Source organism: Hemitrygon akajei, chromosome 8 (genome assembly GCF_048418815.1).
Source record: "Hemitrygon akajei chromosome 8, sHemAka1.3, whole genome shotgun sequence".
Taxonomy (NCBI): Eukaryota; Metazoa; Chordata; class Chondrichthyes; order Myliobatiformes; family Dasyatidae; genus Hemitrygon; species Hemitrygon akajei.
Window position 1 is genome coordinate 179,528,512 of NC_133131.1, and position 26,362 is coordinate 179,554,873.

General features: G+C 48.2%; 1 protein-coding gene across 13 annotated transcripts in view; it reads right to left on the minus strand.

The window, feature by feature from the left end:
* scrib (scribble planar cell polarity protein) overlaps positions 1 to 26,362 on the minus strand; it is a 346,569-nt gene that overhangs the window by 202,324 nt on the left and 117,883 nt on the right. For 11 of the 13 annotated variants that reach the window (XM_073055217.1, XM_073055227.1, XM_073055222.1 and 8 more), the window contains exons 12-16: positions 24,919 to 25,043; positions 19,308 to 19,460; positions 18,657 to 18,854; positions 16,010 to 16,288; positions 9,669 to 9,731 (exon numbers count right to left, since the gene is read on the minus strand). In XM_073055217.1, the coding sequence (XP_072911318.1) occupies positions 9,669 to 9,731; positions 16,010 to 16,288; positions 18,657 to 18,854; positions 19,308 to 19,460; positions 24,919 to 25,043 (818 nt within the window). The remainder of the gene's footprint in view (positions 1 to 9,668; positions 9,732 to 16,009; positions 16,289 to 18,656; positions 18,855 to 19,307; positions 19,461 to 24,918; positions 25,044 to 26,362) is intronic. The other 2 variants (XM_073055225.1, XM_073055218.1) reach the window with 1 other exon arrangement.

The window sequence follows — 26,362 nt, forward strand, 5'->3', positions numbered from 1 at the left end:
TTGGGTGTGCATTGATTAGAGAGCTTAAGGTAAAAGAATGCTTAGGGGTTAGAGATCATAATATGATTAAATTCACCCTGAAGTTTGAGAAGGAGAAGCTGAAGTCAAATGTATCAGTATTTTAGTGGAGTAAAGGGAATTACGTAGGCACAAGAGAGGAGTTGGCCAGAACTGACTGGAAAAGAACACTGGCAGGGATGTTAGCAGAGCAGCAATGGCTGGAATTTCTGAAAGTAATTTGGAATATACAGGATATATACATCCCAAAGAGGAAGAAGCATTCTCAAAGAACAATAACACAACGGTGGCTAAAAAGAGAAATCAAACCCAGTATAACACCCTGGTTAGGATTTATACTGCTAACACCACAGGGTATTTCATTTAATAGTCTTCTCTTGAGGCAGCATTTCTGCTGCTGGTGTTTGGGTTTCAATTAATAGAAACACAGAAACATAGAAAATCTACAGCACAATACAGGCCCTTCAGCCCACAAAGTTTTGCTGAACATGTCCCTACTTTAGAAATTACTAGGCTTACCCATAGCCCTCTATTTTCCTAAGATCCACGTACCTATCTAAAAGTCTCTTAAAAGACTCTATTGTATCCCCCTCCACCACCGTTGCCAGCAGCCCATTCCATGCATTCACCACTCTCTGCGTAAAAAAATTACGCCTGACATCTTCTCTGTACCTACTCCCCAGCACCTTAAACCTGTGTCCTCTTGTGGCAACCATTTCAGCTCTGGGAAAAAGCCTCTTGACTATCCACAAGATTAATGCCTCTCATCATCTTGTACACCATCTCTCAGGTCACCTCTCATCCTCCTTCGCTCCAAGGAGAAAATGCAGAGTTCACTCAACCTATTCTTATAAGGCATGCTCCCCAATCAAGGCACCATCCTTGTAAAACTCCTCTGCATCCTTTCTATGGCTTCCACATCCTTCCTGTAGTGAGGCAACCAGAACTGAGCACAGTACTCCAAGTGGGGTCTGACCAGGGTCCTATATAGCTGCAACATTACCTCTCAGCTCCTAAATTCAATTCCACGATTGATGAAGGCCAATACACCGTACACCTTCTTAACCAGACAGTCAACATGCACAGCTGCTTTGAGCATCCTATGGACTTGGACCTCAAGATTCCTCTGATCCTCCACACTACCAAGAGTCTTACCATTAATACTATATTCTGCCATCATATTTGACCTACCAAAATGAATCACCTCACACTTATCTGGGTTGAACTCCATCTGCCAATTCTCAGCCCAGTTTTGCATCTTATCAATGTCCTGCTATGACCTCTGACAGCCCTCCACACTATCCACAACACCTCCAACCTTTGTGTCATTAGCAAACTTACTAACCTATCACTCCACTTCCTCATCCATGTCATTTATAAAAATCACAAAGAGTAAGGGTCCCAGGACAGATCCCTGAGGCACTCCACTGGTCACCGACCTCCATGCAGAATATGACCCGTCTACAACTGCTCTTTGCTTTCTGTGGGCAAGCCAGTTCTGGATCCACAAAGCAATGTCCCCTTGGATCCCATGCCTCCTTACTTTCTCAATAAGCCTTGCATGGGGTACCTTATCAAATGCCTTGCTGAAATCCACATACACTACATCTACTGCTCTTCCTACAATTGAAGCAAGCGGCTGAGAATGAAGACTGAAGGCATCTGGCAGAGAAGCCATTTAATTTTACTGATCGGGGAAAAGAGGCTGGACTGCGCAGGCGCGTGACTTAGCACACCAAAGGTTTAAAGAAAGACCGCCATATACAGCGGCCATCGTCGGAGTGGACTGAGTCAGAGTGGGACGGCTTTGGCTCAACAGGCTTCGGCGTGAACAGGCAGAGGCGAGGGTAGGTTCCGGTAAGTTTTGTTTTTGTTCGTTTAGAGTAGAGAGAATGCCAGGCAGGATGTTGGAATGCTCCTCTTGCAGGATGTGGGAAGTCCTCCAGTGAGGTATTGCACTTTGGAAGTACAAACCAAGGTAGAACATACAAGGTAAATGGTAGGGCACTGAGGAGTGTAGTACAACAGAGGGAGCTGGGAATATAGATTAAAAATTCCGTAGAAGTGGCATCACAGGTAGATAGGGTAGTAAAGAGAGCTTTTGGTACATTGGCCTTTATAAATCAAAATATTGAGTGTAAGAGTTGGAATGTTATGGTGAGGTTGTTTAAGACATTGGTGAGGCCGAATTTGGAGTATTGTGTGCAGTTTTGGTCACCAAATTACAGGAAGGATATTAATAAGGTTGAAAGAGTACAGAGAAGGTTTACAAGGATGTTGCCGGGACTTGATAAACTGAGTTATAGAGAAAGGTTGAATAGGTTAGGACTTTATTCCCTGGAGCGTAGAAGAATGAGAGGAGATTTGATAGAGGTATATAAAATTATGATGGGTATAGATAGAGTGAATGCAAGCAGTAAACACAAAGTGCACTGCAGATGCTGTGGTCAAATCAAGACGTACAAAAAAGCTGGATGAACTCAGCAGGTTGGGCAGCATCCGTTGAAAGAAGCAGTCAACGTTTCGGGTCGAGACCCTTCGTCAGGACTAATTTCTCCGCATCCCAGTTCTGAAAGGACATGCTTTAATCCCGAAGTCATGCCCTCTTGTCCTAAACCCCGCTACCATGGGAAATAACTTTGCCATATCTAATCTGTTCAGGCCTTTTAACATTCGGAATGTTTTTATGAGACCCCCCTCATTCTCCTGAACTCCAGGGAATACAGCCGAACAGCTGCCAGACGTTCTTCATATGGTAACCCTTTCATTCCTGGAATCATTCTCGTAAATCTTCTCTGAACTCTCTCCAATGTCAGTATATCCTTTCTAAGAAAATACTCCGTGTGGTCTCCCAAGTGCCTTATAGAGCCTCAACATCACATCCCTGTTCTTATATTCTGTACCTCTAGAAATTAACACCAACTTCACCACCTTCACCTTCTTCACCACCGACTCAATCTGGAGGTTAACCTTTCGGGTATCCTGCACAAGGACCTCCAAGTCCCTTTGCATCTCTGCATTTTGAATTCTCTCCCATCTAAATAATAGTCTGCCCATTTATCTATTCTACCAAAATGCATGACCATACACTTTCCAACATTGTATTCCATTTGTCATTGTATCATTTCTGTGAAATGAGGGGAAGGACTTGTCTGATGTGAAAGATTTAATGGGTCCCCCAGCAGGTGGTGAAAATTCTGAGTTGGTTTTGGCAAATACTTCCCTGGAAGATAAATCCCAAAGTTTACTGGCAGGAGTCAAAGTTATTAGAGTAAAGTCCACTCCCGAAGCAGAGGAGGAATATGAGACTTGAGCGGAGCACATAATATGAAAATACAGTGACTGGTAGAGAGTCTAGAAGGTCTGGCTGCTGAGGTCCTTAAAGGCAAAGAGCCCATTTGCCACTTCTGTAGGCTACATGCAAGTGTTAGAAAGCGTTTTTGGAATGATGAGATTCAGGTACATGTTCCAGGAGAAAGTGAAGAAACTTTCTGCCTACATTTTCAGGCTAGAGAGACAGCTGCATTGCTTGCAGCATAAAGGGTCTTTTCAACTGGCTGAGATCGATCAATTAATGGATGGATCAAGTGGCGAAGGGCTGAGAGATGGAAAAGGAGACTGATGGAGAAGATGATAAAGTTCAGAGATGTCTTTTCTACTGACGGGTTAATTGTGGATTGCACTAAGAGTACTCGCCACACCATCCAAGTGACAGAGGACACTCCTGTCAGAGAAAGGACTCGACGATTAGCCATCAGCAGAGGTAGTGGCTGTCCGGCAGCATCTGCTGAAACTGAAGGAGGCTGGATTATCACTGAGTCACAGGGTCCCTATGAGTCACCGATAGTGGTGGCAAGGAAAACCAATGGGACGGTACAAATGTGTGTTGACTATCGAACACTGAACCGACGCACAGTCCCAGTCCAGCATACTGTTCCACGGATCCAGGATGCACTGGCCTGTGTGAGTGGAGCAAAACAGTTCAGTGCGCTGGACTTAAGAAGTAAAGCCGACAAAGGGGGCATTCATACGTCCACTTGATTTCTCTCAGATTTAACAAATGCCCCAGGGCATATCAGGAGTACTGGCTACTTTACAATGTGTCATGGAGAAGACTGTTAGGGACATGAACTTGCTTGAGGTACTGGTGTACTTGGATGATCTCAGTGTTTGGGTCTACTCTGAAAGAGCACAAAGCGAGGCTTCTAAAGGTGCTCGGCTGCCTGAAAGCTGAAGAGTTTAAACTGTCACTGGACAAGTGCCAGTTCAGCAAGACATCAGTCAACTACAGTCAGCCCTCCTTATCTGCAGGGGATTGGTTCCGGGACCCCCCGCGGATACCAAAATTCGTGGATGCTCAAGTCCCTTATTTAACATGTATTAGTGAGGTGGTCTTTAGGACCCAGCGGAACCCTGGACTTTATTTAACATGTCTCCATGCGGTGGACATTAGGACCTGGTGGCGCTGCTCTGAATCCGCAGTGTTTCTGTTCACGAAAATAATCGCGATCACAATTGAAAATAAGGTGTAAGTAATAAAGCGATCGGAAAGAGGTGAACCGCCATCGGTCAGTGGAAAAGCGTTAGGCTACAATCGGTCAACGATCGGAACAATTTTAAATGGAGCGTGTGAAAGGCCCTGCCCCGATGAAAGCTACAATTATTACTAAGCAACACAGTGGTTAAATTATTGAGATACGTATGTTTCTTAAGTGTTTTATATGCATAGAAAGGTAAAATGTGTACTATATACTAAGAAAAACATTTGACTAACTGACGCTAAATAATACCAGATGTACCTGCTCCGACTTCAAATCCGACTTAAAGACGGACTCAGGAATGGAACTCATTCATAACCAAGGGACTGCCTGTACTTTTAAGTCATATCTAGATTACTTACAATACCTAATACAATGTAAATGCTACGTAAATAGTTGTTTTACTGTATTGTTTAGGGAATAATGACAAGAAAAAATAGTCTGTACATGCTCAAGCAATGAGCGCTGGAGAGAGAACTTCCGGGTTTTCCCAATCCGCGGCTGGCTGAATCTGCGCATACAGAATCCGCTGATAAGGAGGGCCAACTGTACATTGGGCATATAGTTTCACAGGATGGAGTAGCTACTGATCCATCCAAGATAGAAGCAATGACTACATGGCCAAGGCCCAAGCATATGAGTACTCTACAGTCGTTTCTTGTACTCTGTGACGACTTCCAGAGATTCATTAAAATAAGCCACATTTGTAGCAGTTTCTATGCAGTTAACCTTATTTGGGGAAGAAGGGGAGAACAAAATAATAAGAATGTTTATCTTAGCCCTTCGGAGCAAAATGGGATGCAAAATGTAGATGCCTTTCAGCTGCTGAAGGAGCTACTGACTGAAGTGCCTGTACTGGCCTTTGCAAATCCCATTTGCCATAAATACTGCACAGTGACAGCAGCCAAGAGTTTAGGAATGACCAACATCAGGACAGGCACAGGGTTGAAACCTTTCACCTTTGTCAGCCGGAGTCTGTTGTTCTCCGAGCGAAACTACTCAACTCACAAACTGGAGTTTCTGGCATTCATCAATCGTGGGATTGAGTTTAAGAGCCGAGAGGTAATGTTGCATCTATACTGGACCCTGTTCAGACCCTATTTGGAGTACAGTGCTCAATTCTGGTCACCTCACTATAGGAAGGATGTGGGGGCTTTTCCCCCAGGGCTGAAGTGGCTAGCACAAAAGAGCCTAGTTTTAAGGTGCTTGGCAGTAGATACAGAGTAGATGTCAGGAATTAGTTTCTTTACTCAGAGACTGCTGAGTGCGTGGAATGGGCTGCCGGAGGCGGTGGTGGAGACGAAAACAATAGGGTCTTTTAAGAAATACCTAGATGGATACGTGGAGATTAGAAAAATAGAGGGCTATGGGTAAGCCTAGGTAGCTCTAAGGTAAAGACATGTTCGGCACAGCTTTGTGGGCCGAAGGGCCTGCATCGTGCTGTAGGTTTCTAGAACAGAGAGATAAGGACCATATGCAGGGAGATGAGGTTTGTTTAGAATGGAGGGATATGGACCATGTGCAGGGAGATGGGGTTTGTTTAGAATAGAGAGATAAGGACCATGTGCAGGGAGATGGGATTTGTTTAGAATGGAGGGATATGGACCATGTGCAGGGAGATGGGATTTGTTTAGAATGGAGGGATATGGACCATGTGCAGGGAGATGGGGTTTGTTTAGAATGGAGGGATATGGACCATGTGCAGGGAGATGGGATTTGTTTAGAATGGGATATGGACCATGTGCAGGGAGATGGGGTTTGTTTAGAATAGAGAGATAAGGGCCATGTGCAGGGAGATGGGATTTGTTTAGAATGGAGGGATATGGACCATGTGCAGGGAGATGGGATTTGTTTAGAATGGAGGGATATGGACCATGTGCAGGGAGATGGGATTTGTTTAGAATGGAGGGATATGGACCATGTGCAGGGAGATGGGGTTTGTTTAGAATAGAGAGATAAGGGCCATGTGCAGGGAGATGGGATTTGTTTAGAATGGAGGGATATGGACCATGTGCAGGGAGATGGGATTTGTTTAGAATGGAGGGATATGGACCATGTGCAGGGAGATGGGGTTTGTTTAGAATAGAGAGATAAGGGCCATGTGCAGGGAGATGGGATTTGTTTAGAATGGAGGGATATGGACCATGTGCAGGGAGATGGGGTTTGTTTAGAATAGAGGGATATGGACCTTGTGCAGGGAGATGGGTTTGTTTAGAATTGAGGGATATGGACCTTGTGCAGGGAGATGGGTTTGTTTAGAATAGAGAGATATGGACCATGTGCAGGGTGATGGGTTAGTTGAGATTGTAAACACTTGATAGGGTGACGAGCCTGTTCCTATGTTCTTTATAGTTGATAGAATCTGAAAAAATAACTCAGGAAGTATTACAAATGCTACACTGTTATTTCATTGTATTTTATTTTATTTCCAGTTACAGCACAGACCAGGCCCTTCTGGAACTTTGAGAAGCACCGTCCAGCAACCCACCTATTTGGCCCTAGGATAATCACAGGACAAACTGCAATGACTGATCAACCTACTAACTGGTATTTCTCTTGATGGTGGGAGGAAATTGGAAAAAGACCATGCACAAACGTACAAACTTGCTTATAGAGTATGCCAGAATTGAACACTGACCTCCGACACCCAAGCTGCAATAGTGTTGTGCTAACCGCTTTGAGCTGGTATTCATCAGACAAGCGTGTTTCGTATTTGAAACAGTGCACAGCACACACAGATATCAGGTGCTCCAGTGAGTAGCAGCAATACCAATAGGAAGAGAGCAGAACACAGACAGAAGACAGGGAAGGGGAGGTGCTCTCATTCCCACACAGCAGCGCAACCAAGAAGCAGGTCTAACAGGTTCCCCTCCTCACTGAGCAGTCTCACAGAATGCCGTGGAGGGGAAGCCTGCTGAGGCGGTCAGGCCTCCCAGAGAATAATGAACACATAAACACACATGCCAGTGATGTGACCAAGCAATCCTGCAGTTACAGGTCCAAATCGCAACCCCTTTCTACAGCAACATCCCCTCACACTGACCTCTTTATTAGGTACCTCCTGTACCCAATAAAGTGCCCGCTAAGTGTATGCTTGTGGTCTTCTGCCATCGTAGACTGTCTACTTCAACACGTTGTGTGTTCACAGATGCTCTCCTACACATCTCTGAGGTTACTGTCAGCTTGAACCAGTCTGGCCATTCTCTTCTGGCTTCTCTCATTAACAAGGCATTTTTGCCCACAGAACTGTCACTTACTGGATACACTTAGTTTTTCGAACCATTCTCTGTAAACTCTAGAGACTTGCGCATGAAAATCACAGGAGATCAGCAGTTTCTGAGATATTCAAACCACCCCGTCTGGCACCAACAATCATTCCACGGTTAAAGTCACTTAGGTCACATTTCTTCCCCATTCTGATGTTTGGTCAGTACAACAACTTAATTGTTTGACCATGTCTGCATTCTTTTATGAATGAAGTTGCTGCCACAGGATAAGCTAATTAGATATTTGCATTAACAGGCAGGTGGACAGGTAGTATCAAATAAAGTGGCCACTGGATGTATCATGACTGAATGACAAACCCCTCCGCCACACCGCACAGAATTAAAAGTAACTCGCAGGAACCCAAGCTCTCTGTTTTACAGGAGGAAGGCTGCTGATGCAGAGTACAGTAGGATAGGTTTTAGGGAATGGGTGCAGTAACACTCCTGGTCCGGCAGCCAGCAGGCCAGAGCATCAGTGCAAACAGAGCTGTAATACACCGGCAGGGTGGGATAACTCCACCGTATATTGGCTGCTGACAACAGGGCACTAAATGCTTTAAACGCAAGAGATCTTGCATATGCTGAAAATGCAGAGCAACACACGCAAAATGCTGGAGGAACTCAGCAGGCCAGGCAGCATCTATGGAAACGAATAAGTAGCAGCATTTCAGGCTGAGACCCTACATCAGGACTGGAAAGGAAGAGGGGAAAAGACCGGTGGGGGGGGGGGGGGTGAGTTGGATAAGCTAGAAGGTGACAGAGAGGGGGTAAAGGGGATGAAGTACAAAGCTGGGAGGTGAAAGATGGAAAGGGCAAAGGACTGGAGAAGGAATTCGATACAAAGGAGAGAACCTTGACGAGAAAGTTTGAGAGGCACCAGGAGAAGTGACATAAAGGTGAGAAAGAGAAGAGGCAAGAGGGGATTCAGAGTAGAGACTAGAAGAAAAGGGGGGGGGGGGGAGAGGGAGAGACTTCCCAAAAGGGCAAATCAATCTTCATGCCAGCAGATTGGGGGCCACCAGATGACCTCATCACGGCGGTACAGGAGGCCATGGAGCAATAACAGGAATGGGCACAGAAATTGAAACGTCTGACCACTGGTAAATTCCACTTTTGGAGGTGCTTGATATTAAATCCTTTCCCTTTATCGATCTCTGCTCTCACCAGCTGTGGGATTCCCTTCTCCCAGTGCCATGAAATATTTATACCCAGGACCAAAATCTGGGCAAGTATAACAGGGTAGAAGACAGAAGGTTTTGGGGATAAGACTCTCTGAAGGAAGACTGCCATCTCCACTCTCTCCATTACCAAAAGACCATAAGACATTGAAGAATTAGGCCATTCAGCCCATCATCTGCTTTGTCATTTCCATTCATGGCTGATTTACTTTCCCCTCTCAATCCCATTCTCCTACCCTCACCCCATAACCTTAGATGCCTTGACGAATCAAGAATCTATCAACCTCAGCTTTAAACATACCCAATGACAGCCTCCATAGCCACCTGTGGCAATGAATTCCTCAGATTCACCACCCTGTCCCTAAAAAATTCCTCCTCACCTCTGTTCCCATCTATTCTGAGGCCATACCCTCAGGTCCTAGGCTCACCTACTACAGGAAACATCCCCGCCACCACCACCCCCCCCCCCCCCCCACATCCATCACTCACCACCACTCTAAACCACAGCCTCTACAAACTAAAATCAACAGTCCCTCTACAGTAAGGTTTCAGAGGAATGCCTTTGCACCCCAGTGCCTTGTCACTTGCCAGTGCTTCAGGGCAAACCCACCACAACACAGACTGGGCATGCATGTGAAGAGCTGGTATAGAAAGCGAACAGTACAGACCTCTTCCTCCTCAATTCGAGCAGGCTCGATCAGCAGGTTATTGACTTGATCAAAGGAGACCCCCTGTTAGGATAGGAACCAGCAGAGGCATGCAGATTAGTGGAGCATAGCTTCAACCCAACCGAAACACAGCCCTTCGATGCACACCCAGGGCAGCACCAGGCACACAGGCACGAGTGGCACACACAGACACAGACAAAGACGCAGACAGACACAACCCTGGGCTCGCAAATTCTCACTGTGCCTGAGGACACTCCTAAGTTGGTGGGGACAAAGGCAAGTGTTTGGTGAATACTGAGGAAGGGGTCAGGTCAGTTTCCAAGCCTCACTGAGGCACCTCCTGAAGCCGAGTGTGACTGAGCCGCCCTGGTGCTATGGAGAATGCTGGTGTGGGAGAGGTGGGGAGAGTTTGCCACCTTCCTTGAGACCCAGCAAACCCCCAAACCGGAGGCTCCCCCACCAGGGAAGATCAGAGATGAACAAGTTCACAATCGACAGCGGAGTGCTGAGTTCTCCGCATAGCCTCCCTCCCTGCGCGACGCAGGGCTGACACAAAGGATGGAGTGTGGCGTGTCCAGCGCATCCCGGGGGTGATCCGCAGCTGACCGTGTTGGGGCACTCTCCGGGGACACAACACCATTCTATCGTCTGGATGGAGCTAAACCAGGGAGCGTCAGTCTCTTGGGTTGTGGACTGTTAGCTCAGATGGAGCCCTCCCGGCTGGGGCTTAAAGCACAAGACTCTCACACAGCGGGTTCTCGTGTAAACACAAGAGCCGGCTGGCCAGCTTCGGGGAAACCACACACACACTCGGCCCACCATCCCCACACTGGTGTATACCCGACACACAGACCCATTCAGACTCTTCCTCACCACACTCACACACACACACCCAGATTCAACCCACACACACTCACAGCCACATGTATACACACAGGCCGCCAGATTGGTGGGTCGCAGAAGCACAGACACAGCCAGCAGCAAGCTCAGGGGAACAGTGGGAGAGGCGAGGCAAGCAGAAAGCGAAGAGAGGAGTAAATCTCTGATGCAGAGAGAAACAGAGAACTTGGGATGAGGGGTTGGGAGGGGGGTGCTGATTAACGCACTGCACTAGAATTTGAGAGCCCAGAGAACCACTCATCAAACAGCAAACAGCAGTCCTTCAGTGTTCAGCTGAAGGAGAGGCAAAAAGAGAGAACGAAGATCAGTGTGTGGGGATGACTGCAGGTGGATTGATCCTCCTACTGTCCTAGAGTGACTGGGAACCGTCCCAGCACGCCTGCCCTCCTACATGCACAGAGAGTGTCCCACAGTAACAAAAAACATTTCCAATACCTCTGCCGTCTCACGTGCAGACAGTGTCCCAACAGTAACCGAAAACACTTCCATTACCTCTGCCATCTCACGTGCAGACAGTGTCCCACAGTAGCCAGAAACCATCTCAGCACACCTACCCTCCCAAGTGCGGACAGACTGACCCATAGTAACTGGGAATTGTCCCAACATACCACCCCTCCATATGTGGAGAAAATATCTCACAGTAACCAGGAACCGACCCAGCATGCTTCCCCTCCAGGCACAGAGAGACTGACCCACAGTAAATGGGAACCGTCCCAGCACGCCTGCCCTCCCACGTGCAGCAAAACTGACCCTCAGTAACCAGGAATCGTACCAGCACGCCTCCCCTCCCACATGCTGAGAGAATATCTCACAGTAACCGGGAACCATCCCAGCACACCTGCCCTTCACTTGCAGAGAGCATGTCACACAGTAACTGGGACAGTCACAGCATGTCTGCCCTCTCATGTGGAGAGAGAGTGTCCCACAGTAACCGGGGTCTGTCCCAGCACACCTGTCCTCTCACATGCAGATAGAATATCTCACAGTAACTGGGAACCATTGCAGCATGCCTCCCCTCCATGTGCAGAGACAGTGTCACACAGTAACCGGGACCATCATATCATGTCTGCCCTCCCACATGCAGATAGAATATCTCACAGTAACTGGGAACCATCCCAGCATGCCAGCCCTCCACGTGCAGAGAGAGTGTCACACAGTAACCGGGACCTGTCCACTATCCCTGCCCTCCACATACAGAGAATGTCACACAGTAGCTGGGACCTGTCCACTATCCCTGACCTCCCACATACAGAGAGTGTCACACAGTAACCGGGACCTGTCCACTATCCCTGACCTCCCACGTACAGAGAGAGTGTCACACAGTAACCAGGCCCTGTCCACTATCCCTGACCTCCCACGTACAGAGAGAGTGTCACACAGTAACTGGGACCTGTCCACTATCCCTGACCTCCCACGTACAGAGTGTCACACAGTAACCGGGACCTGTCCACTATCCCTGACCTCCCACGTACAGAGAGAGTGTCACACAGTAACCGGGCCCTGTCCACTATCCCTGACCTCCCACGTACAGAGAGAGTGTCACACAGTAACCGGGACCTGTCCACTATCCCTGACCTCCCACGTACAGTGTCACACAGTAACCGGGACCTGTCCACTATCCCTGCTCTCCCACGTACAAAGAGAGGGTCACACAGTAACCGGGACCTGTCCACTATCCCTGCCCTCCACGTGCAGAGAGAGTGTCACACAGTAACCAGGACCTGTCCACTATCCCTGACCTCTCACGTACAAAGAGAGTGTCACACAGTAACCGGGACCTGTCCACTATCCCTGACCTCCCACGTACAGAGAGTGTCACACAGTAACCGGAACCTGTCCACTATCCCTGACCTCCCACGTGCAGAGAGAGTGTCACACAGTAACCGGGACCTGTCCACTATCCCTGCCCTCCCACGTACAGAGTATGTCACACAGTAACCGGGACCTGTCCACTATCCCTGACCTCCCACGTGCAGAGAGAGTGTCACACAGTAACCGGGACCTGTCCACTATCCCTGACCTCCCACGTGCAGAGAGAGTGTCACACAGTAACCGGGACCTGTCCACTATCCCTGACCTCCCACGTACAGAGTGTCACACAGTAACCAGGACCTGTCCACTATCCCTGCCCTCCACGTGCAGAGAGTGTCACACAGTAACCGGGACCTGTCCACTATCCCTGACCTCCCACGTACAGAGTGTCACACAGTAGCCGGGACCTGTCCACTATTCCTGACCTCCCACGTGCAGAGTATGTCACACAGTAACCGGGACCTGTCCACTATCCCTGACCTCCCACGTACAGAGTGTCACACAGTAACCGGGACCTGTCCACTATCCCTGACCTCCCACGTGCAGAGAGAGTGTCACACAGTAACCGGGACCTGTCCACTATCCATGCCCTCCACGTGCAGAGAGAGTATCACACAGTAGCCGGGACCTGTCCACTATTCCTGACCTCCCACGTGCAGAGTATGTCACACAGTAACCGGGACCTGTCCACTATCCCTGACCTCCCACGTGCAGAGTGTCACACAGTAACCGGGACCTGTCCACTATCCCTGCCCTCCACGTGCAGAGAGAGTGTCACACAGTAACCGGGACCTGTCCACTATCCATGCCCTCCACGTGCAGAGAGAGTGTCACACAGTAACGGTGAAGCATCCCAGCATGCCTCCCTTCACACTAGCAGCCGCTGAGATACAGTTGAAGGAAACAACCTTTTCCGGTTGAACAATAGGATGTTGTTTGGGAACTGAGCAACGCTGCCGCATGCACAAGCTGTGTTGAAGCAATGCGAGTGTGAATCTATAAGGAAACATGCAGACATTCCAGTGATGACAGGCTCATTGCTCAGTGCAGGACTCCATTTCAGTGCACGTGGGGATAATTTTCATGAGGAAATCTGCAGATGCTGGAAATTCAAACCACACACACAAAATGCTGGTGGAACACAGCAGGCCAGGCAGCATCTATAAGGAGAAGCACTGTCGACTAGTCCTGACGAAGGGTCTCGGCTGGAAACGTCGACAGTGCTTCTCCTTATAGATGCTGCCTGGCCTGCTGTGTTCCACCAGCATTTTGTGTGTGTTGTGGGGATAACTTTACTAGTTGTGTGTGTCAGGCTATTTCATATACTCACAGACAGAGCATCAGAAAGAGACCAACAGCTTTTCCCTGCCTCTGTCTGGTCCCAATCTTTGCTTGAGGCTGAGGCACGTACCAGGCGGATGCTCCTCCTGCACCCCAGCACTGAGCTGGTTACAGCAGTCTCCTGCAGTCAGCCGGTTGTGGACAGGGAAAGGCTGAGCTATATCTACCCTGCAGCTGGCTGTGTGAGAGACAGAGCCCAGACCCAGACTGTCTACCCTGTGGCTGGCTGTGTGTGAGACAGAGACCAGACCCAGACTGTCTACCCTGCGGCTGGCTGTGTGTGAGACAGAGACCAGACCCAGACTGTCTACCCTGCGGCTGGCTGTGTGTGAGACAGAGACCAGACCCAGACAGTCTACCCTGTGGCTGGCTGTGTGTGAGACAGAGACCAGACCCAGACTGTCTACCCTGCGGCTGGCTGTGTGTGAGACAGAGACCAGACCCAGACTGTCTACCCTGCGGCTGGCTGTGTGTGAGACAGAGACCAGACCCAGACAGTCTATCCTACGGCTGGCTGTGTGTGAGACAGAGTGCAGAGACAGACTGTCTACCCTGCAGCTGGCTGTGTGTAAGACAGAGAGAGACCCAGACAGTCTATCCTACGGCTGGCTGTGTGTGAGGACACAGTGCAGAGCCTGGACTGCTTTCCATTGGCTGGCTGTGTGTGGGGATGCAAAACGGACCGCGCATCTTGTACTGACTGACCATTCACAGAGAAATCCCAGCCCTCTGGGCGTCTTGGCCCAAAGCAGCAGAGCGTGGGACTGGATGTGAGGTTTATACTTGCTGCTGTTCACACTAAGACTGGTATTGCTCAGAGGAAACATCGCTCTATCAACTTCAGCAGGAGAAACGGATCATCAAGAGAGAAACAGATTAGTCAATTAGTCCACATGCTTCTGATTAATGATCCATGTTAGAGGAGTTACAGGAGATTGGTGTGGCTAGGAATAACATGAAGATAACGTGAGGATACAGCATGGAAGAGCGTGAGAATAACGTGAGGATACAGCATGGAAGAGCAATGTTCAAAGAACAAATCTGAGTCTGCACCAGAGAACAATTGAGGAGACTGGGAGGAGAGGTGAAAAGAAATGATCACGTAGGCAGGAAAGAGATGGGGGCAATGGGGGGGACAAACAGAGGTGGGGAAGGGGAGAGTGGGGTGGGGAGAGCAGGGTAGAGAAGAGAGAGAAAGATAAACAGACACACAGAAACTTATGGATATAGTCTTATGATTAAACAGGACAGAGAGAGAGGCAGAATACAGAAGGGAGAAGAAAGGTAATGGGGATGAGGGAAAATGTGGGAAGGAAGAGGATGAGGGCAGAAGGGGGCACCTTGAGGGGCCTGGTCTTTCCGTCTTTATTAAGTGCCACTTGCTCTCCATTACTGTGAAAGTGCTGAATAGAGACAGAGAATGTGAGTGAGGGGAGAGGGCAGAGAGTGACAGACAGCAGGGTAGAGGGAGAAAAGGCGTGTGAGCGAGGAGGGGAAGCAGACAATGGCAGTGAGGTAGACACCAACTATGGCAGCTGACTGAGGACTAGGTTAATTCACACTCTGGTCTTGGAACCAAGACCACTGGCTACTGAATGCAGGAGATCCTGCAAACGCTGGACATCCAGAGCAACGCACAAAGAACGCTGGGCGAGCACAGCTAGTCAGGAACAATCCACAGACGTGAATAAGCAGTTCCTCAAGCGTTTTTGTAGGCAGCTGCTGCAGGCTGATCCAATGTTAGTTTGTGCAATGAATACTGGGGCAACAAGGAGGATGACAGCCATGCAAGAGTTACTGAGCGAGAAATCAGTAAACTCAGTCGATAGCCACAGAAGGGTTGTCGTGTACAGAGGTGCTGTCTGTGGATCTCAATGTGTGGTGCAGGGTACAATCTCCGATCAGAGTACAGCCGTGTCCATCTCCCTCTGCATTTGCTGACACACTGACCACTATCAGGCACGTAATGCTGTGTAGACAGACAGATCTCTCACACTCCCTGCACTCCAGGGACAGCAAGCTCAGAACCAGGATGGCACTATCACCATTAACCTGATTACTGGCTGCTCACTTCATGTCACTCTGTGTTTTTGGTAACTCATTTGATTTGACATGCCTGCTACTGGGAGACATACCCCAGTAAGAGGCTATGCCCGTGGCAGGGGTCAATGTATCGACAACTCTCCGTACGCTCCAATGCTGAGGAAACACCAGCTGCCTGCTCTTGACACCCTCCCGTGCCACACCCCCACCGGGGCCAGGTCTGCCGGTCATGGCTTGCATCCTACCTTCACAGGGGGCTGAGAGGTCCTTTCGGCTCTGACCTCCGGCAGGCTGCACTCGGGCTCCTGACCTCCCTGCTCCGGCACCTCGGTGCTGGGTATAGCTTGCAGCATGGCCATCACTGCCTCGGGCCTCGGCAGCTTGTTGATCTTGAACTGCTTCTTGTAGTGCGGCGTGTCCTTACGAATCAGACGCTGCTTCTCGGCAACGAAGGAATCGCCCTCGCCCACTCCTTCCTCTCCTTCACCCCTCATCACTGTGTCATCTGTGAATCGTACTGTGGGCTATGAAGCAGATACAGCAGCAATCATTTCTTAAGGAGGCATGCAGTTATCCATGCAGTTATCCACACAGACATAGTTACCCACATACAGTTATCCACATACACATACAGTTATCCACACAGACATAGTTACCCACATACAGTTATCCACATACACATGCAGTTATCCACACAGACACACAGTTACCCACATACAGTTATCCACAGACATACAGTTATCCACACAGACATAGTTACCCACATAGTTATCCACAGACATACAGTTATCCACACAGACATAGTTACCCACATACAGTTATCCACATACACATGCAGTTATCCACACAGACACACAGTTACCCACATACAGTTATCCACAGACATACAGTTATCCACACAGACATAGTTACCCACATAGTTATCCACAGACATACAGTTATCCACACAGACATAGTTACCCACATACAGTTATCCACATACACAGTTACCCACACATAGTTATCCACACAGTTACCCACATACACATAGTTATCCACACATAGTTACCCACATACACATAGTTATCCACACAGACATACAGTTACCCACATAGTTATCCACACAGACATAGTTATCTACAGACATAGTTACCTACATACAGTTATCCACAGACATACAGTTACCCACATACAGTTATCCACATAGACGTACAGTTATCCACTTAGACACATAGTTATCCAGATACAGTTATCCACAGACATGCAGCTATACAGACAAATGTGCAGATACACAGCACCCTGCATGGCTGTACACCATTGCTCCAAGCAAGGGTAAACTCCCCTGGCTAGTGCTCCACACCCTACACTGGGTATACGCCAGCCAGAGATAGCGGCCCGCACTGGGTATACGCCAGCCAGAGATAGTGGCTCGCACTGGGTATACGCCAGCCAGAGATAGCGGCCCGCACTGGGTATACGCCAGCCAGAGATAGTGGCTCGCACTGGGTATACACCAGCCAGGGACAGTGGCTCGCACTGGGTATATGCCAGCCAGGGACAGTGGCTCACACTGGGTATACACCAGCCAGGGACAGTGGCTCACACTGGGTATACACCAGCCAGAGACAGTGGCTCGCACTGGGTATATGCCAGCCAGGGACAGTGGCTCACACTGGGTATATGCCAGCCAGAGACAGTGGCTCGCACTGGGTATATGCCAGCCAGGGACAGTGGCTCGCACTGGGTATATGCCAGCCAGGGACAGTGGCTCGCACTGGGTATATGCCAGCCAGAGACAGTGGCCTGCACTGGGTATATGCCAGCCAGGGACAGTGGCTCGCACTGGGTATATGCCAGCCAGAGACAGTGGCCTGCACTGGGTTTCAGCATCATGAATGCTGGAGGCAGAAGGTAGCTGGTTCTGGGGTTAGAACACTGCTTGTATATGTGGCTGGGGCGGGAGGAAGGAAGGAACGGGGCTTGTTTCATTGTTGTTTTGTTTTTTGTTATATTCTGTGCTGTTCTGTTGAACATGGTGGGCATGCTATGTTGGCACTGGAATGTGTGGCGACATTTGTGGGCTGTCCCCAGCACATTCCTGGGTCTGATGGCTTTGGGCTTGAACTCACTGGAGTTCAGAAGAATGAAGGGGAATCTCATTGAAACCTATCAAATATTGATGGAGCGGAGGTGGAGAGGATATTTCCAATAGTGGGGGAGTCTAGACTAGAGAATACAGCTTCAGAATACAGGGACATCCATTTAGAAAAGAGATGAGGAGGAAATTCTTCAGCCAGAGTGCAGTGAATCTGTGGAATTCATTGCCGCTAGCGGCTATAGAGGCCAAGTCATTGGGAATATTTAAAGCAGGGGTGATAGGTTCTTAATTAGTCACAGCAGCATAGGTTACGGGGTAGGCAGGAGAATGCAGTTGAGAGGGATAATAAATCAGCCGACATGGAATAGCAGATCAGACTCAAAGGGCTGAATGTCCAAATTCTTCCCCTATGTCACGGGTGTATTGGTTACTAATGCATTTCACTGTATATTTCCTTATACTTGTGATATATAAATCGGAGTCTGAACTTCACCCTGTCAGATGTAAAACAATGGAAAGGACTGAGATTTAGGGGAAGGGAATATTAAGGGGACTAGAACGATGCTCCTTCATGCAGGGACGGGGTGAGCCCCTGGACCACAATGCCAGAGGGAGTGGTAGAGACTGAGGCACTGGAATTATTTAGGAAATGTGGACATCAGCACAGGAATGGCCCAGACAGTGAAGATTACAGCACATGCTGGGAGCCAGGATTAGCATGGATCCTGCTGGTGTGGAGGATGGGCTGAATTCTCTGTTTTGATACCATACATCTTTGTGACATGGTGACGTGGATGACGACTTGGGCTCTGTACCTCAAAGTATCCGTCTTCATCATCTTCCTCCTCTTTCTCCTCATTGTGGTCCTCGGAGTCACTAGTCTGCTCCTCTAAAGCCTGCTCTGTTGGCAGAGAAGTGACGGCCGGTTCTGGATCGTTTGTGATGGGGCACAGCTCACCATTTGACAGGCGGCAGTCCGGGCTCTGATCTGACTCTGCATTCAGCCGCTCTCCCTGCACACAGCACAGGTCAGCTGTACCACCCTGTCCACCCAGTCAGACAACCCACAGGTCAGCTGTACCACCCTGTCCACCCAGTCAGACAACCCACAGGTCAGCTGTACCACCCCGTCCACCCAGTCAGACCAATAGGCAGAAAACCCACAGGTCAGCTGTACCACCCCGTCCACCCAGTCAAACCAACAGACAGGCACAGTAGCTGTTCCAGGGTCCTGCAACCCAACCGGACCCACACCCTCCACATCTCTTTACACCCCCCCCCCCACCCCCACTCCCCACTCACACAGGACCCTCACTCCCTACCTCTCAACAAATTAATACTCCCCTCACCACCCTCCCTGCACACACTTCCTTCCCCAATCCTCCCTCCATACTCCGCACCCCATCAACACCTACCCCCATTCTCATCCCACCCTCCCCCACCTACAAACTCTGATCCTCACCCACCTCAGACCCCGGTGCTGGGGGCTCTGGAGATTCTGGAGACTCGGGGGGCTCCTGTGCTTTCATGGTGAGTGCCTCTCCTCTGCGTTCTTCTATTGCCTGTTTCATCACCTTCAGCTCACTGGGATGTGGGGTCGCCCTGCGGTGTAAGCCACCCTACAGAGCACAGACAAAACAGCGACAGGTCAGAGACACACCTGGCCCAACAGCTACCTCCAACCCATCTACAACACCAGTCCCAACTAATTCCCCATCAGCAATATATCCAGCCCAACAGGGACCCCTGTCAACTGCACATCAGGCCCAACAGGTACCTCAATCAACTGCACATCTGGCCCAACAGGTACCTCCGTCAACTGCACATCTGGCCCAACAGGTACCTCCGTCAACTGCCCATCTGGCCCAACAGGTACCTCAGGCAACTACACATCTGGCCCAACAAGTATCTCAATCAACAAAGCTGGCCCAACAGGTACCTCTACCCCATCTACAACACTTCTAGCCCAACCAATCCTCTATCAACAGCACATCTGTCCCAATCAGTATCCCCATCAACAACACTATCAATACTATCACCTGTTATAAAATAAATCAAGTGACATAGCAGACTACAGGGCTTCACTTCCAGATGAACTTAATGCCTCTATATTCACTTCAACCATCAAAACATGGATGAACCATCATGAACTCCAGCATCACCTGATGATCTTATAATTTCAGTCCCTTGAAGTTCTACCTCATCTTTAATTATTGCAAGATGTTTCATTGTTCTTAGCATCAAAGACTGTTGGGAAAAAGTTTTAAAGACACAATTTACAAGGATGTTGCCTGGATTGGGGAGCATGCTTTATGAGAATAGGTTGAGTGAACTCAGCCTTTTCTCTTTGGAGCGACAGAAGATGAGGGGTGACCTGATAGAGGGGTATAAGATGATGAGAGGCGCTGATCGTGTGGATAGTCAGATGCTTTTTCCCAGGACTGAAATGGCTGCCACAAGAGGACACAGGTTTAAGGTGCTGGGGAGTAGGTACAGAGGAGATGTCAGGGGTAAGTTTTTTACTCAGAGAGTGGTGAGTGCGTGGAATGGGCTGCCGGCAACGGTGGTGGAGGCGGATACAATAGGGTCTTTTAGGAGACTTTTGGATAGGTACATGGAGCTTAGAAAAATGGCTAAGCTTAGAGGGCTAATAGTAAGCCTAATTTCTAAGGTAGGGACATTTTCAGCACAACTTCGTGGGCTGAAGGGCCAGTATTGTGCTGTAGGTTTTCTATGTTTTCTAATTCAGCATATCCTTGCACAACCTATAGAACTATTTTCAAGGCTCTACATCTCAATTCTCAATTTCTATTACTTATTTATTTATTACTATTATTTTGTTTGATTCTTGGTATTTACTATGAATACAAAGAGAATGTTACCATCAGGAAGCAGATACAGAAGCCTCAGGACTCGCACCACCAGGTTCAGGAACAGTTTCTATGTTTCTAACAGTTACTGTCCCTCAATCATCAGGCACTTGAACCAAAGGGGTAACTACACTCAACTTCACTTGCCCCGACACTGACACACTCCCACAAGGCATGGGATCAGTTTCAAGGACTCTCCACCTCATGTTCTCGATATTTATTGCTATTGCTTCTTCTTTTCATATTCTGTGCAAGAAAAGACGGATGAGCTCAGAGCATGGATCAACAACTGGAATTGCAGCCATTTGAGACTGTTGCAGGAACGACAGGACTGGCAGGTCAATATTCCGGGATTCCGTTATTTTAGACATGACAAAGCAGGAGGGATTAAAGGGGCATTACTGGACAGGGAAAATGTCACGGCAGTGCTCTGTCAGGATGACACGAGAGCTTGTCAAGTGAAGCGTTATGGTGGAACTGAGAAATAAGAAAGGCGTGACCATGTTGATACAGCTGTATAACAGACCAATCAACAGTCCGAGGGACAGAAGAAGAAAATTTGGAGAGAGATTACAGATTGTTATAAGAAATAATAGCAGGTGATTTTAACTTCCACATATTGACTGGGACTCCCATACTGTAAAAGGACTAGATGGGATCAAGGTTGTCAAATGTGCTCAGGAAAGTTTCTTTCATCAGTATGTCGAAGCCCAAGGACAGAGTGTGTCTGACACTTGATCTGCTATTAGAGACTGAGACAGGGCGGGTGACAAAAGTTTGTGTAGGGTGACACTTTGCACCCAGTAACCATGATGCCATTATGTTTCATTCCTCCTCAAGGTTTCACCTATCACCTTATGTTTCTCTCTCCCCCCCCCCCCACCTTTTAAATCTACTCCTCAGCTTTTTTCTCCAGTCCTGCTGAAGGGTTTCGGCCCAAAACATCGACTACTCTTTTCCTAAATGCTGCCTGGCCTGCTGAGTTCCTCCAGCATTTTGCACATGTTACTCGGATTTCCAGCAACTGCAGATTTTCTTGTTTGTGATTGGTTCCCTTGGGTTCATAGAACATAGAACAGTACAGCACAGTACAGTACAGTACAGGACCTTTGGCCCACAATGTTGTGCTGACCCTCAAACCCTGCCTCCCATATAACCCCCCACCTTAAATTCCTTCATATACCTATCTAGTGGTCTCTTAAACTTCACTAGTGTATCTGCCTCCACCACTGACACAGGCAGTGCATTCCACGCACCAACCACTCTCTGAGTGAAAAACCTTCCTCTAATATCCCTCTTGAACTTTCCTCCCCTTACCTTAAAGCCGAGTCCTCTTATACTGAGCAGTGGTGCCCTGGGGCTGTCCACTCTACCTATTCCTCTTAATACCTTGTACACCTCTATCATGTCTCCTCTCATCCTCCTTCTCTCCAAAGAGTAAAGCCCTAGCTCCCTTAATCTCTGATCATAATCCATACTCTCTAAACCAGGCAGCATCCTGGTAAATCTCATCTGTACCCTTTCCAATGCTTCCAAATCCTTCCTATACTGAGGCGACCAGAACTGGACACAGTACTCCAAATGTGGCCCAACCAGAGTTTTATAGAGCTGCATCATTGCATCGCGTCTCTTAAGCTCTATCCCTCGACTTATAAAAGCTAACACCCCATAAGCTTTCTTAACTACCCTATCTACCTGTGAGGCAACTTTCAGGGATCTGTGGACATGTACCCCCAGATCCCTCTGCTCCTCCACACTACCTAGTATCCTGCCATTTACTTTGTACTCTGCCTTGGAGTTTGTCCTTCCAAAGTGTACCACCTCACACTTCTCCGGGTTAAACTCCATCTGCCACTTCTCAGCCCACATCTGCATCCTATCAATGTCTCTGCAATCTTCGACAATCCTCTACACTATCTACAACACCACCAACCTTTGTGTCGTCTAATCCTCTACACTATCTACAACACCACCAACCTTTGTGTTGTCTAATCCTCTACACTATCTACAACACCACCAACCTTTGTGTCGTCTAATCCTCTACACTATCTACAACACCACCAACCTTTGTGTCGTTCAGGGGTACAAATCACACCTTCCCCAGAAGAGATCCCAATGATCCAGGAACCTGAAGCTCTGTCCCCTGCGCCAGTTTCTCAGCCACGCAATAATATGCCAAATCATCCTGTTTGCACCCGCACTGGCACGTGTCACAGGTAGCAATCCAGAAATTACTATCTTGGAGGCTCTGCTTCTCAGCTTTCTGCCTAGTTCTCTAAATTCTCGCTTCAGAACCTCTTTGCTTTTCCTTCCTACGTCATTGGTACCAATACTTACCAAGACATCTAGCTGCTCTCCCACCCTCTCCAAAATGCTGTGGATGCGATCCAAGATGTCCCTAACCCTGGGACTTGGGAAGCAACATACCATCTGGGTGTCCCATTCATATTCACATAATCTCCTGTCAGTTTCCAACTACTGAGTCCCCTATCACGACTGCTCCCCTCTTCTCCCTCTTTCCCTTCTGCACCACGGACCCATGCTCATTGCCAGTAACCCAGTCTCTGTGGTAATCCCTTTGAGGTCATCCCCAACAACAGTATCCAAAACAGTATACTCATTTTTGAGGGAAGTGGCCACTGGGGTACTCTGCGCTAACTGCCTATTCACCTTTCCATTTCTTCTCCCAACAGTCACCCAGCTACTCGCCTCCTGCAACTTAGGGGTGACTACTTCTCTGCAACTCCGATCGAAGGTGCAGTTGTTCAGCATTCAGGATGAGGTAAATTGGATTAGACATTTACTTTGTGGGAGAAGCCAAAGAGTGGTGGTAAAGGGTTCCCTCTCTGACTGTGATTAGTGATGTGCCGCTGGGTTTGACTGAAGAATGTGGTAGAACAAAGAGATCTGGGAATACAAATCTATCATTTGTTGAAAGTTGCATCATAGGGAGACAAGTCATTAGTTTTGCCACATTGGCCTTCATAAAATAAAGTATTGAGCACAGGAAATGGGATGTTATGTTGAAGTTGTATGAGACATTGGTGAGGCCTCTTTTGGAACATTATGTGCAGTTTTGGTCACACACCTACAGGAAAGATATAAACAATGTTGAAAGAGTGCAGAGAAAATTTACAAGGATGTTGCTGGGTCTAGAGAACCTGTGTTCTGCAGAAAGATTGAACAGGTTAGGACTTTATTGTTTGGAACATAGAAGCAGGAGATTTGATAGAACTATACCAAATTGTGTGGCTCTTTCCACTGAGGTTGGCTGGAACTACAACCAGAGGCCAAGGATTTAGTGTGAAAAGTGAAAAGTTTAAGAGGAATATGAGGGGAAGCTTCTTCACTCAGAGGGTGAGAGAGTGTGGAATGAGCTGCCTCACAAGTAGTACATAGAAGCTTAATTTCAATGTTTAAGCTAAGTTTGGATAGGTGCATAGATAGTAGGGGTGTGGAGGGTTATGGTCCTTGTTCAGGTCAATGGGAGTAGGCAACTTAAATGGTTTTGGCATGGATTAGATGGGCCAAAGGACCTGTTTCTATGCTATACTTTTCCCTGACTCTATTTGCACAATTTGTTGTCTTCTGCATTCTGTTTGAATTAACTAATTGGGTGTCTTTCACTGATTTTGATATGGTCATTATTCTAGCGATTCATTGAGTATGCCCATAAGAAAATAAATTTCAGGTTTGTACATGGTGACATATATGCACTTTAACAATTAAATTTGCTTTGAACACACCTGGTTTAACAGATACTGCCACCCCTTTGGCAATACATCTAGCCCAACCAGCCCCATCAACAACACATTTTGCCTAAATGGCACCTTGACCTATCTGCAGCACATCTGGCTCAACTGGAACTTCCACTCCATCTACATCTGGGCTGGATGGACGAGATTCCCTGAATGAAGAGATTAAATAAATCACTCCTGGATGGAGAGAAATTCCTTGCACCCACACCTCAGCCCAGGTCCCCCCAGGAGAAGGATAGCGGGCTGGCAGCTCCTCTCAGCAGACCCACCATCTCTCTTTCTGAGTAACAGGACCAGGTCACAATCCAACCCCTACTCGGGAAGACCACTGAATTCCCCAGTAACTCAGGGCGGGACCAAGCCTCCGTACAACCCACACTTGGGAAGACCACTGGTCCATATTATTCCAACACCCAACCTCCCACTCCTCCCCGGGGAGAGTAACTCACACGTCTGTCTGCTTCTTCATCATTCTCCTCGCCGTGCGCAGGCTCTTCCTGGAACTGGATCACACTGACGCGGTTCAAGTTCGGCTCCAGCCACGTCTCATCCAGGCTGTCACTCAAAAGGTTCTCTGTGATAAAATGCAAAGGAGTCAGTGAGCCTCTGAGAGACAGCTGAGTGGGGATCCAGCAGGGCAGACTGGGAGTGATGCAGCCGAGTTGGGGGTAGGGTCTGGGATGCCTACCAGACAGGTTGGGACAGTTAGGACAGACCGGAAATTACAGACAGAATGGGAACAAGAGGAGGGATACAGCAACAACAGGAGGGCTACAGAAATAACAGAAAAAAACAAAATGACAGAAGGGTTCAGGGAATGATAGGGTGGATACAGGAATGACTGGAAAAATGGGAATGATAGGAGTAACAGGAATGACAGGAGGGATAGGAAATAACAGGAAGAATGGGAACAATGGGAGAGATACAGTAACAACAGGAAGAATAGGAATGACAGGAGGGATATGGGAATGACAGGAAGAACTGAAATAATGTGAGGGGTATGAAATGACAGGAGGATTACAAGGACAGCAACAAGGCAACAATGAGAGGGATATGGGAAGAATGGTAGGGATGTGGGAAAAACCGGGAACAGCAGAAAGGGTATGGTTACAATGGGAGGAGTACTGGAATAAATGGCAGCACGGGAACAATGGGAGGGATATGGGAATAAGGAGTGGAGTATGGGCCCAAGGGAGACAAGTGGACCACTGCGAGGGGTATGGGAATGGCATGAACATTCAGAACAACTGGAGGACTATAGCAATGACAGCAGTGGTATGAGAACGACTGGAGGAATATGGGAATGACAGTAAAAATGAGAACGCCAGCAAAAATGACACAAATAACTGAAACGTTGGGAGATTAGTGACATCAGGGACTTGAGTTGTAAGGGGAGACATGTTAGGCTCAGACAGTCTTTCCAATCACAAAGGAGACAGAAGGGTGGCTACATAGACGGTTATAAAATCATGATGGGCAGAAAATTCAGACACTGCTTGTGGCAGAGAGAGTGTAATATTAGAGACGGTTGGTTCAAAGAGAGCAAGGTGGGGTATCACACTAGAGCAGGTGGGCTTAAAGGTGACAGGGGAAGGAGCTGTAACACTAGAGGTGGCCAGTTTAAGGTGAGAGGGTTAGAGATGATTTAAGGTTGAACAAGTTAGGTCTTTATTCTTTGGAGCGTAGAAGGTTGAGGGGGGACTTGATAGAGGTATTTAAAATTATGAGGGGATAGACAGAGTTGACGTGGATAGGCTTTTTCCATTGAGAGTAGGGGAGATTCAAACAAGAGGACGTGAGTTGAGAGTTAGGGGGCAAAAGTTTAAGGGTAACACGAGGGGGAATTTCTTTACTCAGAGAGTGGTAGCTGCGTGGAACGAGCTTCCAGTAGAA